Source organism: Eptesicus fuscus, chromosome 10 (assembly GCF_027574615.1).
Source record: "Eptesicus fuscus isolate TK198812 chromosome 10, DD_ASM_mEF_20220401, whole genome shotgun sequence".
In the NCBI taxonomy this organism is placed as follows: Eukaryota; Metazoa; Chordata; class Mammalia; order Chiroptera; family Vespertilionidae; genus Eptesicus; species Eptesicus fuscus.
The window spans coordinates 22311143-22325758 of record NC_072482.1 but is presented as its reverse complement, the minus strand read 5'-3'; the positions used below and the strand labels follow the sequence as shown (position 1 = coordinate 22325758).

Here is a 14616-nt window from a genome sequence, read left to right as displayed (position 1 = left end):
GCAAAATAAGTGATGAGTTTGAGGTGACAATGTGACATCCCAGGGGAAATGACAAGTAAGCAGCTGAAGTTATAAAGCAGGATATTAGAGAAGCATAATTGGAAATGTGTATTTGAGAAATATCAGTACTAAGATTAATCATGGTAGTGGGTGACTGAAGTGATGCAATGACAGAGAAAAGGTGGAGGAGGAAAAGTTTCCACAAAGAAAACGAAGAAGGAGCAGTCTGAGAGTAGAAACATACCTATTATTCCAGGAGAAGAGCAAGAAGAAAAATTCAAGAGTTTATGATCCACTGTGTCAAAAGATTAAAAGACAGTCCTCAATAAAAGTTAGAGGACTGAAGCAATTCAGTTGAGTTTGGTGACAAGCAATTTATGCTTGAGAGAGCAATTTTAGGAAAGTGGTTGGGGTGAAAGAAAGAATGCTTTCAAGAATGGGTTCAAGAGTATATGGAGGGGAATGGAGATAATGGCCATTGATCACTCTGAGAGAAGGAAATCTTGAAATTACTAGGTTTGCAGCATCATCAAGGAAAATGATGGGGAAGTGTTTTATTTTGTGTTCTTTTTTGAGGTTTCTGCACACAAAGAACAAGGTTCCAATGGAAAAAGACCAAATGAAGATTCAAGAAAATGATGGGAATGACACTGGGAAAGCTTATTAATAACAAGACCTAACTCATGTGGTTCTTGTTCTCTCCCAGACACTGTTCTCAGTGATTTGCACATATTAGTACACTTTAACCTCCTAATAGTCTAATAAGATAGATACTATCATCATTCTCATTTTACTGATCAATAAGTATAGGTACAGGGAGGCTAAATAACTTACCCAGTATCACCATCTGGCAAGAGTGAGGTCAATAAATGAATGCAGACATACAAACATCATGCTCTCATTTTCTGGGCTAATTACTTTTAAAGATTAAAGAGTAATGCCTCCCTTTATGAGACTGGAGAAAATAAAGGATATACTAACTTATCCTAAGATGAAAAGGTAAGTACCTGAGCATAAATGGTAGAGCTCTATCATATGAAAGTAGGAGAAGAGGGTAGAGATTAGAGTAAGGATTCAGGAAACATAGAGGCTGATGAAAATAGAGATGAGAGAAGTGCACACTACAGATTCAACAGGAGAATAAAATCTGTTATACACCTTCTATAGACCCAGTTAATGAGGGACCATCAAAAATAGTTAAGCCAAATCATTGTGGCTCTCCTGGGGGAATGGTGGGAAGATTAGAGTTTGGAGACAAGCCTAGCAGGTAAAGCTGTAAAATTGGGCCTATGAATGACATTATGGTACTGGAGAAAAGTTAATTTAGATGCAAGATTATGTTTTATAATGGCAGGCAAGAAGTTATTTCAAATAATAAAAATAAGTCTTGATAACAGTATGCTCTTGGACAATATTTATAACACAAGTTGGTAAAAATAGATATCAAATTGGGTAATCCTATCTAATAATAGACAAATATGCAAATTGACCATACCTCCGACACGCCCACAAGCCACGCCCAACATCCAATCAGAGCGAGTGTGCAAATTAACCCAAACCAAGATGGCTACAGCCACAGAGAACAAGGTTTCCTAGGTAACAGAGGAAGCCAAGCTTTCTGCCAGCCGTTGCAGGCCTAAGCCTTCACTCAAGCTACAAAGTTTCAATTATAGAAGGTAAACAAATTCAAACAAATGGCCAAATGACGGCAGAATGGAGCTTGAGAGAGCAGGCCAGGGTTGCCAGCGGCAACAGGGGAAGCAAAGCTTTCCACACACCCTGGCCGGGCCCACCCGCTTAAGGCAATAAAGTTTCAATTATAACCCCAACACAAATGGCTGCCAGCCTCGAAGGGAGCCCCAGGCTTGGCTCCGCTCCAGGCTACAAAGTTTCAATTGTAGAAGGAAAATAAATTCCAGATACCAGGGCCTCCCCTTGGGTTGCCAGGGGGCGTGGCCCGCCTGCAAACCACCACAGGCCCCTCGCTCAGGCCGCCCCACATCCCAAGGGAACCCCACCCTGATCAGGGACACCCTTCAGGGCAAACCAGCTGGCCCCCATCCCTGTACCAGGCCTCTATCCTATCTAATAAAAGAGTACTATGCAGATTGATCATCACTGCAACACACAATATAGCTGCCCCCATGTGGTCAAAGATCCTGCCCCCATGTGGACACAAGATGGCCACCACAAGATGGCCAGCAGGGGAGGGCAGTTGGGAGTCACCCAGCCTGCAAGGGAGGGCAGTTGGGAGGGACCAGGCTTGCAAGGGAGGGCAGTTGGAGGTGATCAACCCTGCAGGAGAGGGCAGTTAGGGGTGACCAGGCCGGCAGAGGAAGGAAGTTGGGGGCAAACAGGCTGGCAGCAGAGTGGTTAGGGGGTGATCAGGCTGGCAGGCAGAAGCGGTTAGGGGCAATCAGGAAGGCAGGCAGGCAAGCAGTTGGGAGCCAGCAGTCTTGGATTGTGAGAGGGATGTCCGACTGCCCGTTTACAATTATCTAAAAAGTAAACACAATTATATGAGGAAAAATGTGCTGTTTATATTTAATAGCATCTATCACAACTGAATGATCGGGCCTAAACGGGCAGTCGGACATCCTTGAGGGGTCCCAGATTGGAGAGGGTACAGGCTGGGCTGAGGGACAACCCCCCTCCCTGCACGAATTTCGTGCACTGGGCCTCTAGTTTATATATATTTAATAGGAATAATTGAAGTACAAGACTAAGCAATTTAATCTTCCATCAATAAATATTATCTTATTATTATTATTTCAGATATAAATGTTTCTTTATTCAATATCAATAAATCTCAGACTCTGAAAGACAAATTTTATTATGAAGATTGTGTAGACTGAATATAATTGTACAACCTCAAATTATTTTTCTCATATTGTTTTTCACAGTCTGTCCAAGCACAGGATAACATGTGGATGAAATATTGTCTTTATCCTTGCTGAATACCTCCAGAAAACATCACCAAAATGTTTTTAAAAGAACTATTTGATACAATCAATGCATATAAAATATAATTATAACCCAATCATAGATGGCAATTTATAAGAAATTGGTATATTATTAGTAGAATTATTAACTCTAATAGCTAAATGCATTTCATAGATGTTAGTAAGCATTAAATCTGAAAGAATTTTAAATAACTTACAATCATTAAAAATAATATATTTTCTCTGAAATACTTTTTTCTACACCAAGAGTTGGAAATAAATAAGTCAACCTGAACTTTGCCCAAAAATATTTTGTTTGTGGAAAATGATTATTTAGAATATTTAATTCAGGGTTCATCATTCAGTTGTGATAGATGCTATTAAATATAAACAGCACATTTTTCCTCATATAATTGTGTTTACTTTTTAGATAATTGTCTGTGTTTACACTGGGCTTATGAACATTTTTTTAATGATACAGGGCCCAAGTAATATTGTTCTACTACATTCTGGAATATATGGCCTTGACTGCTTTTTAAGTATAGAGGTATATTCCTAAGTGATAGAGAATTTGCTAAATAAATGCTTTTAACAATATTTTGAATTTAAAAAAAAAAAAACACATTTAATTGCAGGTTGATTTTGACAAGTCAATTCTTTCAGGAAATGTTCAGGGTCTGAGAGTTTGTCTGTGCCAGGATGACCTTCCAATAATGCTCAAAAGAGCAAAGGGCACATACATAAGCCCGTGTGGTATTGGCCCCTTGCTTCTAACAGAATCTTTATGATTGTGTTCCAAAGCCAACTATAAGTATTTTGCTTATTTTTAAAATATATGTGCATAGTTTTAGGTGCTAAACACCTCATTATTGTTTATATCCCATCAGTATAAAGAATGAGGCAGTTAGACACATTTTACAGATACCTGCTGAAATTCTAAGTATTTCTTTGCCCATTGAGTGTAAGTGTAAGTGTTTCCTCCTCAAGGAAGCATTGTAAATTAAAGAAGCTTTTTAAGAACATTAAACTACGATCAGAAGATAAATTAATAATGGGATATTGAAAGGTTTTAGAAAATTTCTTGGAATTTCCAACCTAGGTTAGAACAGGAAACAATTAGGAATGCAAATAAGGAAATTACTTTGAAAGGAAAGACAAATATTTAATAACTAGAGGCCCAGTGCAAGAAATGCGTGCACTCGGGACAGGGGGGGGAGGGAGTCCCCTCAGCCTGGACTGTGCCCTCTTGCAGTCTGGGAGACCTCAGGAGATGTCCTACTGCCATGGAGGTGGGAGAGGCTCCTGCCACCGCAGCTGCGCTCGCCAGCCATGAGCCAGACTTCTGGCTGAGTGGCTGTCCCCTGTGGGAGCGCGCTGATCACCAGGAGGCAGCTCCTGCATTAAGCGTCTGCCCACTGATGGTCAGTGCGCAGGTTGTTCAGCTGTTTGCTTGATTTGCATATTAGCCATTTATTATATAGGATTTCCCAAGGTCAATTACTATCTTTTTGTAAGGTTGTGTGCCTTAATATGAATATTTAATATTCTTAATATATTTAAATATTCTTAATATATGTTTCCTCCACACTTAAGTTTTAAAAGTTAAGCACAAAGAAGGTTCACAGCACAGAACAGTTCCCATTTCAGCGGGGAGTTCTCACCTTGTTATATGCGTTGTGACTAAACAGGGTGTGGGAATTCTCCTGTTCGTCAGTCAGGGAGAAGGAGGACAAATGACTGAAGGGTCCTGGGGTAAGACAGTCAGCATGTGAGAGGGTCTGTGGATGCAGCAGGGACTTAGCAGGAGGATAGAGTCTAGTCTGATATAAAGGATGGAGAGAAACAGGCTTGTGAGGGACTGTCACATCCTGGGAAGAAGAAAGGCATAAAGAGTATATTAGTGGACAGAAGTCAAACTCACTTGGAATTAAGTCTAAATATTATAGATGCTATGTCAGAATTTCTTACTAGTAAGAAGAAAACCTCATACTCAGGTCCCTTACAAGGCATCTGCTTCCATGGCGTATTGTTGTCTCCTTCAATAATTTCTGTCTATCTCCCATTTCTAGCCACTTCTACAGAACTAAACAAATGCCTTCAGCATCTCCTAAAGGATGCCAAGTTTGTAATCTCTGAAAGTACTGAGAGGGGAAATGTTTAAGGGAGAAGAGAGCTCATCCCAAAAGGGGTAGATGGGATTAGAAAGCATTTGTTGAAGATGTAGGTAACAGTGGAAATTAATTTAAAGGTGCTTGAGATTGGGTCTGGAAGAAATTGGGGGAGAAAAGAGAGAGCACTGCAGAGGATATTAATGTGTGATCAGGGGCAAAAATACTGGTTTATTCATGGTACAGTAAGTTGTTGAGTTGGGCTGAGTCTGAACCAGGGATCAGGCAGAGGTGAGTCTAGAATGAATGAATATTATCGCTTCTTGGACTTTTGGCTAAGATCAAGTGTAGAATGAATGAATATGAATGAATGAGGTCTTTAATTCCAGGCAATGTGTTGCTATGGAGAGGAAGTGAAGTTACAGCAAACAGATGAGTTCAGCTGGAGAGTTAATGAGGTCTAACTTGAGTGGGTCTTTAACCAGGAAAAGGGACTAATGCAAAGGACTTTGAGGAAGTAGGGATTACTAGATGAGGCCATGAATTATGTGAAAGGAGCAAGGAAACCATGGGTGGGAAGGCTTGAACCTACAAAATAAAGTTGCAAAGAGGGTTTCTCTAATATCTATAAAAGAGAGGAGCTATTTTTTTTCCTGATATATAAGTTCCTCTTATATTTCAAGCTGAATCCATTTTGCCATTTTAGAAACCATTGACTGGTTTTCCAAAATTTATGCTGAATGTGTTCGCTGTATCAATAGATGTACCCTCTTACCCCCCCCCCCTTTTTATATATTTTTACTTATTTCAGAGAGGAAGGGAGAGGGAGAGAGAGATAGAAACACCAATGATGAGAATCATTGATCAGATGCCTCCTGCATGCCCCCCACTGGGGATCAAGCCCACAACCCTGGCATGTGCCCTGACTGGGAATCGAACAGTGACTTCCTGGCTCATGGGTAGATGCTCAACCACTAAACCACGCCGGCCAGGCTCCTACTCCCCTTTTTAAAGCAACTGATTTAAAACTTACTTTGCAAACTAAACTCTCAGAAAATTTAAACAGGTTAGAAAATTATAATTCTAATGTATTTATTTGTAAAATTAAGGGATTTAAACCCTCTGTCCCTTGAAACGGTGACTGACTGTGTTTTATTTTTATTAGGTTCTTGTTTATGCTTCAATTGTTTATTTTACATATCGAGCAAATACAAATAATTTCACATATACACATGACATGCATACATTATTATATAAAAAAAAGATAGCACCCTATGTATAATATCCTGTATTTTATTTGTTTGGATTTTTTTCCACTTAACAGCTTTGGAATACTTCTATGTCAGAACATGAAAGCTTTAGATTTCCTACTGAGACACATTATTGAGTTATCTCTGATTATAATTGTCATTCAGTTGATTCTCTCAGAAGCTCCAGTTAAATCACCTAAAGTATTAAATCGTTTACCTTAGTAATAAATTTACCTCCTCTTTGCCAGTTCTTATATTTTTTATTCCTTTCTTTTGTATAATTCTGTTGGCTCATACCTCTAACATTATAAAACAATAGTCATGTTAGCGTGCAACATTAATGGACTACTTATAGTTTTGCCCATTAAAGATGGCTTTTAGATTGAAAGATGTTCTAATGTTTATATTTCTCAATCAGCTATTCCATTATTCTATCAACAACTAATTACATTTCTTAACCAGTGCAAAAAGTGATTAATATGAAAACTGAATAGCAAGCACAAGCCTAGCTGTGTAAGAAAAAGGCAGCATCCTGAGGGTGAAGGTGCCTAGGAAAAGATGAGCTGAACAGAGTCTCTGGCTTATATTCTGGCTTCAGCTTTTCTTGCAGAGTTTAAGAACCCATTCTGAAAATGTCAGGAGACAAGCTTGTAGTGATCCATGGAGGGCAGAGGGTTTCCTATATGGGGGAATCCGACAGGGCTGAAGTTGATCCAATTAGGAGTTGTGCTATTGTGAGTTGTGCTGTTGTTTTTTTCTTCTAAGCTTGCTGTGGCCAACCTCCATGTCTTCGGAGTCAGTCAAACCTGAACACATCTATCTATAGGTAAGGTCAGACAGTGTCAGCTACTCCAGGTAGCTGGCCAGAGAGGAAAACAGAATTTTATCCACACTTGGAAAAGCCAAAGAGAGCTATGAATCTTGGCCAGGCTCATTTGAGCTCTATCTGGTTGACACCACAGGACAAAAGTGAAAGGATTCTTGGTAGTGACAGCCTCAACATGTACATCCTGTTCTAATCTGTGCTAGTTGTCTTCTACGCTTTGTGTAAGTTCTTATCCTGTGATTCTCTTTTTTAAAATACTTTTATTAATTTTAGAGAGAGAGGGCAAGAGAGAAGCATTGATTGATTGCCTCCCACACCCGCCCCCCCCAAACTGGGAAATTGAACTGGAGACCATTTGATGCACAGGACAATGTTCAACCAACTGAGCCACACCAGCCAGGGAATCCTATGATTCTCTTTACCAAAATCCTGTAAACTTTCTTTTCCTATCTCCTGTGTTCACTCTCCTCTTTCCAGGGTCCTATATCTTTCCTTTTCTTGGTTTCTCTCATATATACTGGGCCCTAAAGGAGCTTCCTGGGGGAAATAGAGTATTAGAAGCAAAATTTTTATATTTTGCAGGTTAAAATTTTTCTTCTGCCTTTACTTTTAAGTTTTTGGATATAGAATTCTAAGCAAAATCATTTCCTTCAGAATTTTGAAAGTATTGTTACACTGGAACAGTGTTACTATACTGTTACTATTTTATTCAATTGTTTTTAAAAAGTTTTGTATAGATGATTTCTACAGCTTTTCTGTTTTTCAGTTATCTTTTGTCATTTCTAATAAGGTGCTTTGTTTTGCTTTTCTTATGCACAGAAAATTTATTGTTCTTAAAATTTCTGTGTTGAATATTTAATTGATTTACTTTTATTCTTTTATTTATTTATTTAGCATACTTAGATTCATAAATAATCTTCCAATGACTGTTTTAACTGTATCTCATAAGCTCTAATAAATAATAATTATCTTTTGTTTTCCAGGTAGAAATTTATTTTGAACTTTCTCTTTAATCAAATAGTTTGATCTACTTTAGATAATTATTTTTCCACATAGTTATCATAAATTGAAAAAGTGACAAAGTATTTTATCACTAATGTATTTTATTTTATTCTCATCTTATCTCTTGCTTTGCCTTATGAGTGTTGATGTTAAAATAGTCAAACAATCATATTTTCCCTGTCAAGTTTATCCTTTGGCATATAAGGGGGTCTTATTTTGTCTTGCTTAAGAAATGTTTGACCTGAATTCAGCTTGCTCATTGTGAAGACTATAACCTCTCCTTTCCTTTTGTTTGTAGTACCTGGAATACTGTGTCATCTTCAACAATCCCCAGCCACTTGTGTGTGTGTTTTTTTCAAATATAATTTTACTTATTTCAGAAAGGAAGGGAGAGGGAGATAGAGATAGGAACATCAACAATGAATGAGAATCACTGATCAGCTGCCTCCTGCACACTCCACACTGGGATCAAACCTGCAACCTAGTCATGTGCCCTCACCAGGAATCGAACCAGGAATCAACCACAGAGCCATGCCAGCTGGGCCCCAATCACTTTGTTTTAACACTTTGAACTTAAAGATCAATTCTGTTTGTTATGCAGTCTGGGAAATCCCCCCCTCCTAATTTTTCTTATCTTTATCTCCATAGTAACTAAATCTTTCCTGAACGAGCTGTTTTTGCAAGAGATTCACATGTGGAAGGACAACTGCTGGGATTGTCTTTGTGTTTCCAAGACAAAGGATTTGGGTTGTGAGTTTATTTAGACTTTATTTTTCCTCAAATAATGAAACTCAGCTATATAGTACTTTACAGAACAGACTGTCTGTGTCCAGAATGCCACAGAGAAAGAGAAAACCTCCTGTAAGTAATTAAAATTCAAGGCAAAAATATAAACTTAGGGCTAGGTTTATGAATAATGAAAGTAGATATAAAATCTTATTTCAAAAAAATAATCTTTATATATAAAACCCCAGTGACCGGAATGGCAGAATGACCAGAACAATCAGAATGACCCGTGACTATGATGCGCACTGCGGTAGCCAACCATCCTGATCCGGCCCCAATCGTAGCCCTCCCCCCGTCCCCCACCCCACCCCCAGCCAGCCCGGTCCCCAATCAACCCCCAATACCCAATCGGGGGTGGGGATGGCCGGCCAACAGCCTGCAGCCCCTCCCCACTGCTGTCCCAGCCCAATGGTCCCCCATCAGGGCAGGCCTCCCGGACCCCACCTGTGCATGAATTCATGCACTGGGCCTCTAGTTTCAAAATATTTTTATCAAATTCAATAGGTTATCACTGTTTATACATTATTTTTATGGCTGATAACAAGCTTATTTATGCTAAATACAAGTATTATGTCACCTCTGGCATTTCTTGTTCTTTATGCCTATATTAGTAATAGTATATTCAATCTAGATTATTTTGCAGGAGATTTTTAAAAATCAAATCATTTTATGAAGATTATTTTAGTCAAAAATAGTTAAAATGATAAATCATATGTCCAACTGGCATATAAACTGCCAACAAAGCACCAACAAAGGGCACTTTAAGGTACCATGGGCACTTTTTATTAAAGTCTGTATATCTGAGACTCTTGTTGCATCCTGGTATTTTTGCACCACTTGCTTGCCTGTGGTTTGAAAACGAAGGGTGAAAATCCATTTTCTCTTTGCCCCCACTGTCCCTGTGCCTTTGGGAACTCAGACCAGCACTAGGCAAAAAAAAAAAAAAAAAAAAAAAGTTGCTACAAGCTTAAGGAATAGGCAAATGGGGCTCCATCCATTACTCCAAGTTAGAGAGCCCTAAAACTCCCCCAGAAACTCTTACTTAGAATATACAAGAGTTATGACTATCTAGCCTTCAGACCTACAAAAGAGAGCAATGTAAACCCATATGATACAGCAAAGCTTAAAATCTTTCTTGTGATTTTACGTCAGGAGTTGGCCAACATTTTCCATAAAGGTCCAGTTAGTATATATTGTAGGCTTAGCAACTGTATGTTCTGTCACAATTCCTCCTACTATGGTCATGTGAAAGCAACCTTAGATAATGCATAAATGAGTAGGCTTGCCTGTGTGCCAATATACTGATTTTATAGCAACAGGGGTTGCAACAGGCCATAGTTTGTGACCCATGTTTTAGGTTTAAAGAAAAACAAACCCTAATAAAATCTTTATCATGTCTCCCACCTCTAATGAATTATCTTGAGGTTGGTACGTCTTACTTTGGAGATCACTATTTTAATGATTCCTAAAAAATGAACAACATTCTACACTGCTTTCAATAGATGAATCTGTTAATGTTCTAGTTATTGAGGGAAGGACAGGGATTATAAAATTGTCTTACACATGTTTCTATCAGTGAACTAAGCAACAGTTATTTCTGATAAAATGCTTTAAATTGCCTTTCACTTACTCAAGAATTGTCTCCTTCAAGATAAAAATACTTAGAGAAAATATTTATCAAAAAAAGAGCTTTACTTAGGGGCTTGACTTTTATTGAGTGATTATACCCTGCAAATTTTCATATCCTGCAACATTTCAAGAACACAAGAATTTATAAAGCAAGTAATATCTTTGTGCATTAGAAACAAATTAGCAGACAAATACACAGAGGGGAAATTAATTTAACTCTATTTATTAAGGAATTCCAGATCCTGCAGCATTGAATATTGACATAGACATCAGAAAAGTAATGCTACAGCCATATCGATGCATTCACCACTCCAGAAAAAAGCCCACTTTCTACTCAGCCATAAAGTCACACTGTTTAATTTCAAAAGCTGTTTTCATTGCAGTACCAGCAAAGGGCACTTTAAGGTACTATGGGCACTTTATATTAAAGTCTGTACATCTGAGACTCTTTTGTTGCATCCTGGTATTTTAAGGTCACCTGCTTGCCTGTGGTTTGGAAACGAAAGGTGAAAATCCACTTTCTCTTTGCCCCCGCTGTCCCTGTGCCTTTGGGAACTCAGAGCAGCACTAGGCAAAATTACTGAAGCCTTAACTCCATCCTCTTTCCCTTCTTCCCACTTCTTTGATAAAACAACACTTCTTTGTAAATGGAGCACTTCTTTACAGCTTCCCTTTCCTGCCCAGTTTTATAACAATTGAAAATCCGAATTACAGCATTTCTGCTACAGTTTTAATTTAAAACAACACCCTGATCATACACTCAAGAACAGTCACAATGTATTTCATAAAGAGTGACTCCTTTAGCCAAAGATATGTCAACATTTTACAGATGGTATCACAGAAAACCCAAATTACCAAGAGATTCTAATAATCTGCATTTCATTAAGATCAAGCCAAGATAAATTAGGCCTCTCAATTTTGAACATATGGCATAACTTCTTGCTTATCAGCCCTGATTTTAAAGAATCCATATGCATTTTTTAAAACAAGACATACTTAAAGCAACACAATCTATTTTGAGTCCAGATTATGACAAAAAATTGAATTTTAAGAGTAGCAAAAAGAAAAGAGCAACCAAGGTTCAGAAAATTTCGAAGGCATGGAGTGGGTGGCGCAGAAATTGTCTGCTCTCTTTCCTATGGGGTCATCCGAATCTATCATACAGCCAGGCACAAACAAACATTACTAGATATATCAGTTAATACTGGGCGGATTTTGTAATCAAAGAAAACATGATTATTTCAACAGAAACATCCAAAGTGCTTTATTCAAAACTAGAGGCCCGGTGCATGACATTCATGTATGGGGGAGGGGTGTGTCCCTCAGCCCAGCCTGCACCCTCTCCAATCTGGGACCCTTCGAGGGATGCCCGACTGCCGGGCAGTTGGACATCCCTCTCACAATCCAGCACTGCTGGCTCCCATCCGCTCGCCTGCCTGCCTGCCTGATTGCCCCTAAATGATTCTGCCTGCCAGCCTGATCACCCCCTAACCACTCCCCTGCCAGCCTGATCGACAGCTAACTGCTCCCCTGGCCCGACTGTAGCTAACTGCCCTCCCATGCCAGCCTGGTCACCCCCAACTGTCCTCCCCTGCTGGCCTGGTCCCCCCCAACTGCCATCCCCTGAATGCCTGGTCCCCCCAACTGCCCTCCCCTGCAGGCCTCGTCCCCCCCCAATTGCCCTCCCCTGCAGGCCTTGTCGCCCCCAACTGCCCTCCCTTGCAGGCCTGGACCCTCCCAACTGCCTTCCCTTGCTAAACTGATTGCCCACAACTGCTCTCCCCTGCCAGTCATCTTGTGGTGGCTATTTTGTGTCCACATGGGTGCGGCCATCTTTGACCACATTGGGACGACCATCTTGTGTGTTGGAATGATGGTCAATTTACATATTACCTCTTTATTATATAGGATAATGTCCATCACTAGCTACACATTTCCCCCATCTTTCAGGTAATTTGTGGATACTGTCCCAATAGAAATTTTCTTGTATTTTGTTTTATTTTTAATATATTTTATTGCTGTTTTACAGAGAGGAAGGGAGAGGGATAGAGAGTTAGAAACATTGATGAGAGAAAAACATTGATCAGCTACCTCCTGCACACCTCCTACTGGGATGTGCCCACAACCACGGTACATGCCCTTGACTGGAATCAAACCTGGGTCCTTTCAATCTGCAGGCTGATGCTCTATCCACTGAACCAAACCATTTAGGGCAGAACTTTTCTTGTTTTGAGGCAAATCATTCAGAGACCCAATTTTCCACTTCTTCATATGTTTTGAAGTGCTACTCAGAAAGTGCGTGTGCCATCGATCTGAACAATTGGTAATCTGAAGGAGCAAGGTCTGGTGAATACAGCGGATGGGTTAATACTTCCCAGACAAGATCTTTTAATGTGTCTTTAACTGGTTTTGAAGTGTGTGATGGTGTGTCATCATGAAGTAAAATTAGTTTGCCATGTCTTCTGGCACATTCTGGTCGTTTCACAATCAAAGTGTGGTTCAAATTGATTATTTGTTGTTGGTAGTGATCAGTATTAACAGCTCACCTGGTTTTAGAAGCTCATAATATACCATACCTTCCTGATCCCACCAAACACAGAGCATTGTCTTCTTTCCGAAGCAATTTGGCCTTACAGTCGATGTTGATAGTTGACCTGGATCAACCCATGATTTTATGCATTTGGGATTCTCAAAATGAATCCACTTTTCATCGCCAGTCACAATTTGATGCAAAAAAAAGACTTTCTTTCGTGCCATTGAAGCAACATTTTACTGATGACTTTTTGGTTTTCCATTTGTCTTTTGTTCAGTTGATGTGGCACCCATTTTCCTTCCTTTAAAATCTTTCCCATTGCTTGTAAATGATCGGAAATTGTTTGCTGAGCAACATTTAATCTTTCTGCAAGTTGTTTTTGAGTTTGACACACAACTTCATCCAATAATGCTTGTAATTGTTGGTCTTCAAACTTTTCTGGTTGACCTGGATGTTCTTTGTCTTTCACTTCAAAATCATCACTTTTAAAGCATTTAAACCAGCATTCACAAGTATCTTGAGATAGAGCATGTTCACCATAAGCTTCCTGAAGTATATGATAACTTTTTCTTCAAAATAAAGTAATGAATTAAAACTTCCCACAAATTCTCTTTTTTTTTGGTATGAAATTCCACATTTTTAAGCATAAAAATATCTATGATGTTAACACCCTCAGCAAATTTGACATATGAAGTTTTGAAGCTTGCTGTCAATACAACAAAATCACATACATATCAAATCGCATATGTATCAACATATGTGTAACTCCATCTATTGAAAAAAATCCACATTATTAACTGGTACACCTAGTAAATGGTTAAATGCTAAGAATAGAGAGAAAGGAAGTCAATGTGGAGAGAAGTAGTGATATCACCCACCAGGAAGCCACAGCATTACTCAGAACTTTGAGGACCACATGCCAGCAAATATTTTCCAGCTCTCACAACCCCATGCCCTGTGCTCTGTGGTCCTTCCACCAGCCCAGGCAGCTAAATGCCATAATCATGTCCCAGGTGAGGATTTCTGATGGTGGCAGCTAAGGCAGAATTTCAAAGCAAAAAGAAAGAGTTCTTTTTTTATTATTTGCTTCAAAATTGATTTGGGGAACCCATGACACAGGTAATACTGTGATAGACAGAGGGGGGGAAAAAAGCTTTTCAAAAACCCAGGATCTAGGAATCACAACTCTGGAAGGACACATAATTAATCAGAGTGAGAATATGAAAAGTGTGTTTAGACTGAGGGGAAAAGATGAGGGAGAAGAGATGGAGGGGGTGGGGAGAAGCAAAGAGATTAGAAGTCCTAGTATGTGACTGAGAAAGGTCACACTATGCTCCACCATTACAATTGGGCTGGGTCCTGGCATGCAGTTGGTGGTGGTTGAACTAATCCCTGATAAACTGGGGAAATTCGAGATTAGAAAAGACATGTATGTTGAATTCACAAATAAAACTGGATGAAATTACAAGATACACAAATTTCCTCATGTCTAATCTGCTACGGGACCCACAAAATAGAAATGGGTGTTGGGTGTATCAAG

The 14616-nt window shown here is 39.3% G+C and overlaps 1 protein-coding gene across 1 annotated transcript in view; it reads right to left on the bottom strand.

Moving 5' to 3' along the window:
* Positions 1 to 14616, bottom strand: part of MLIP (muscular LMNA interacting protein) — a 241872-nt gene that overhangs the window by 24755 nt on the left and 202501 nt on the right. Inside the window, exon 12 of the mRNA XM_054722545.1 lies at positions 4604 to 4810. Within this exon, the coding sequence (XP_054578520.1) occupies positions 4604 to 4810 (207 nt within the window). The remainder of the gene's footprint in view (positions 1 to 4603; positions 4811 to 14616) is intronic.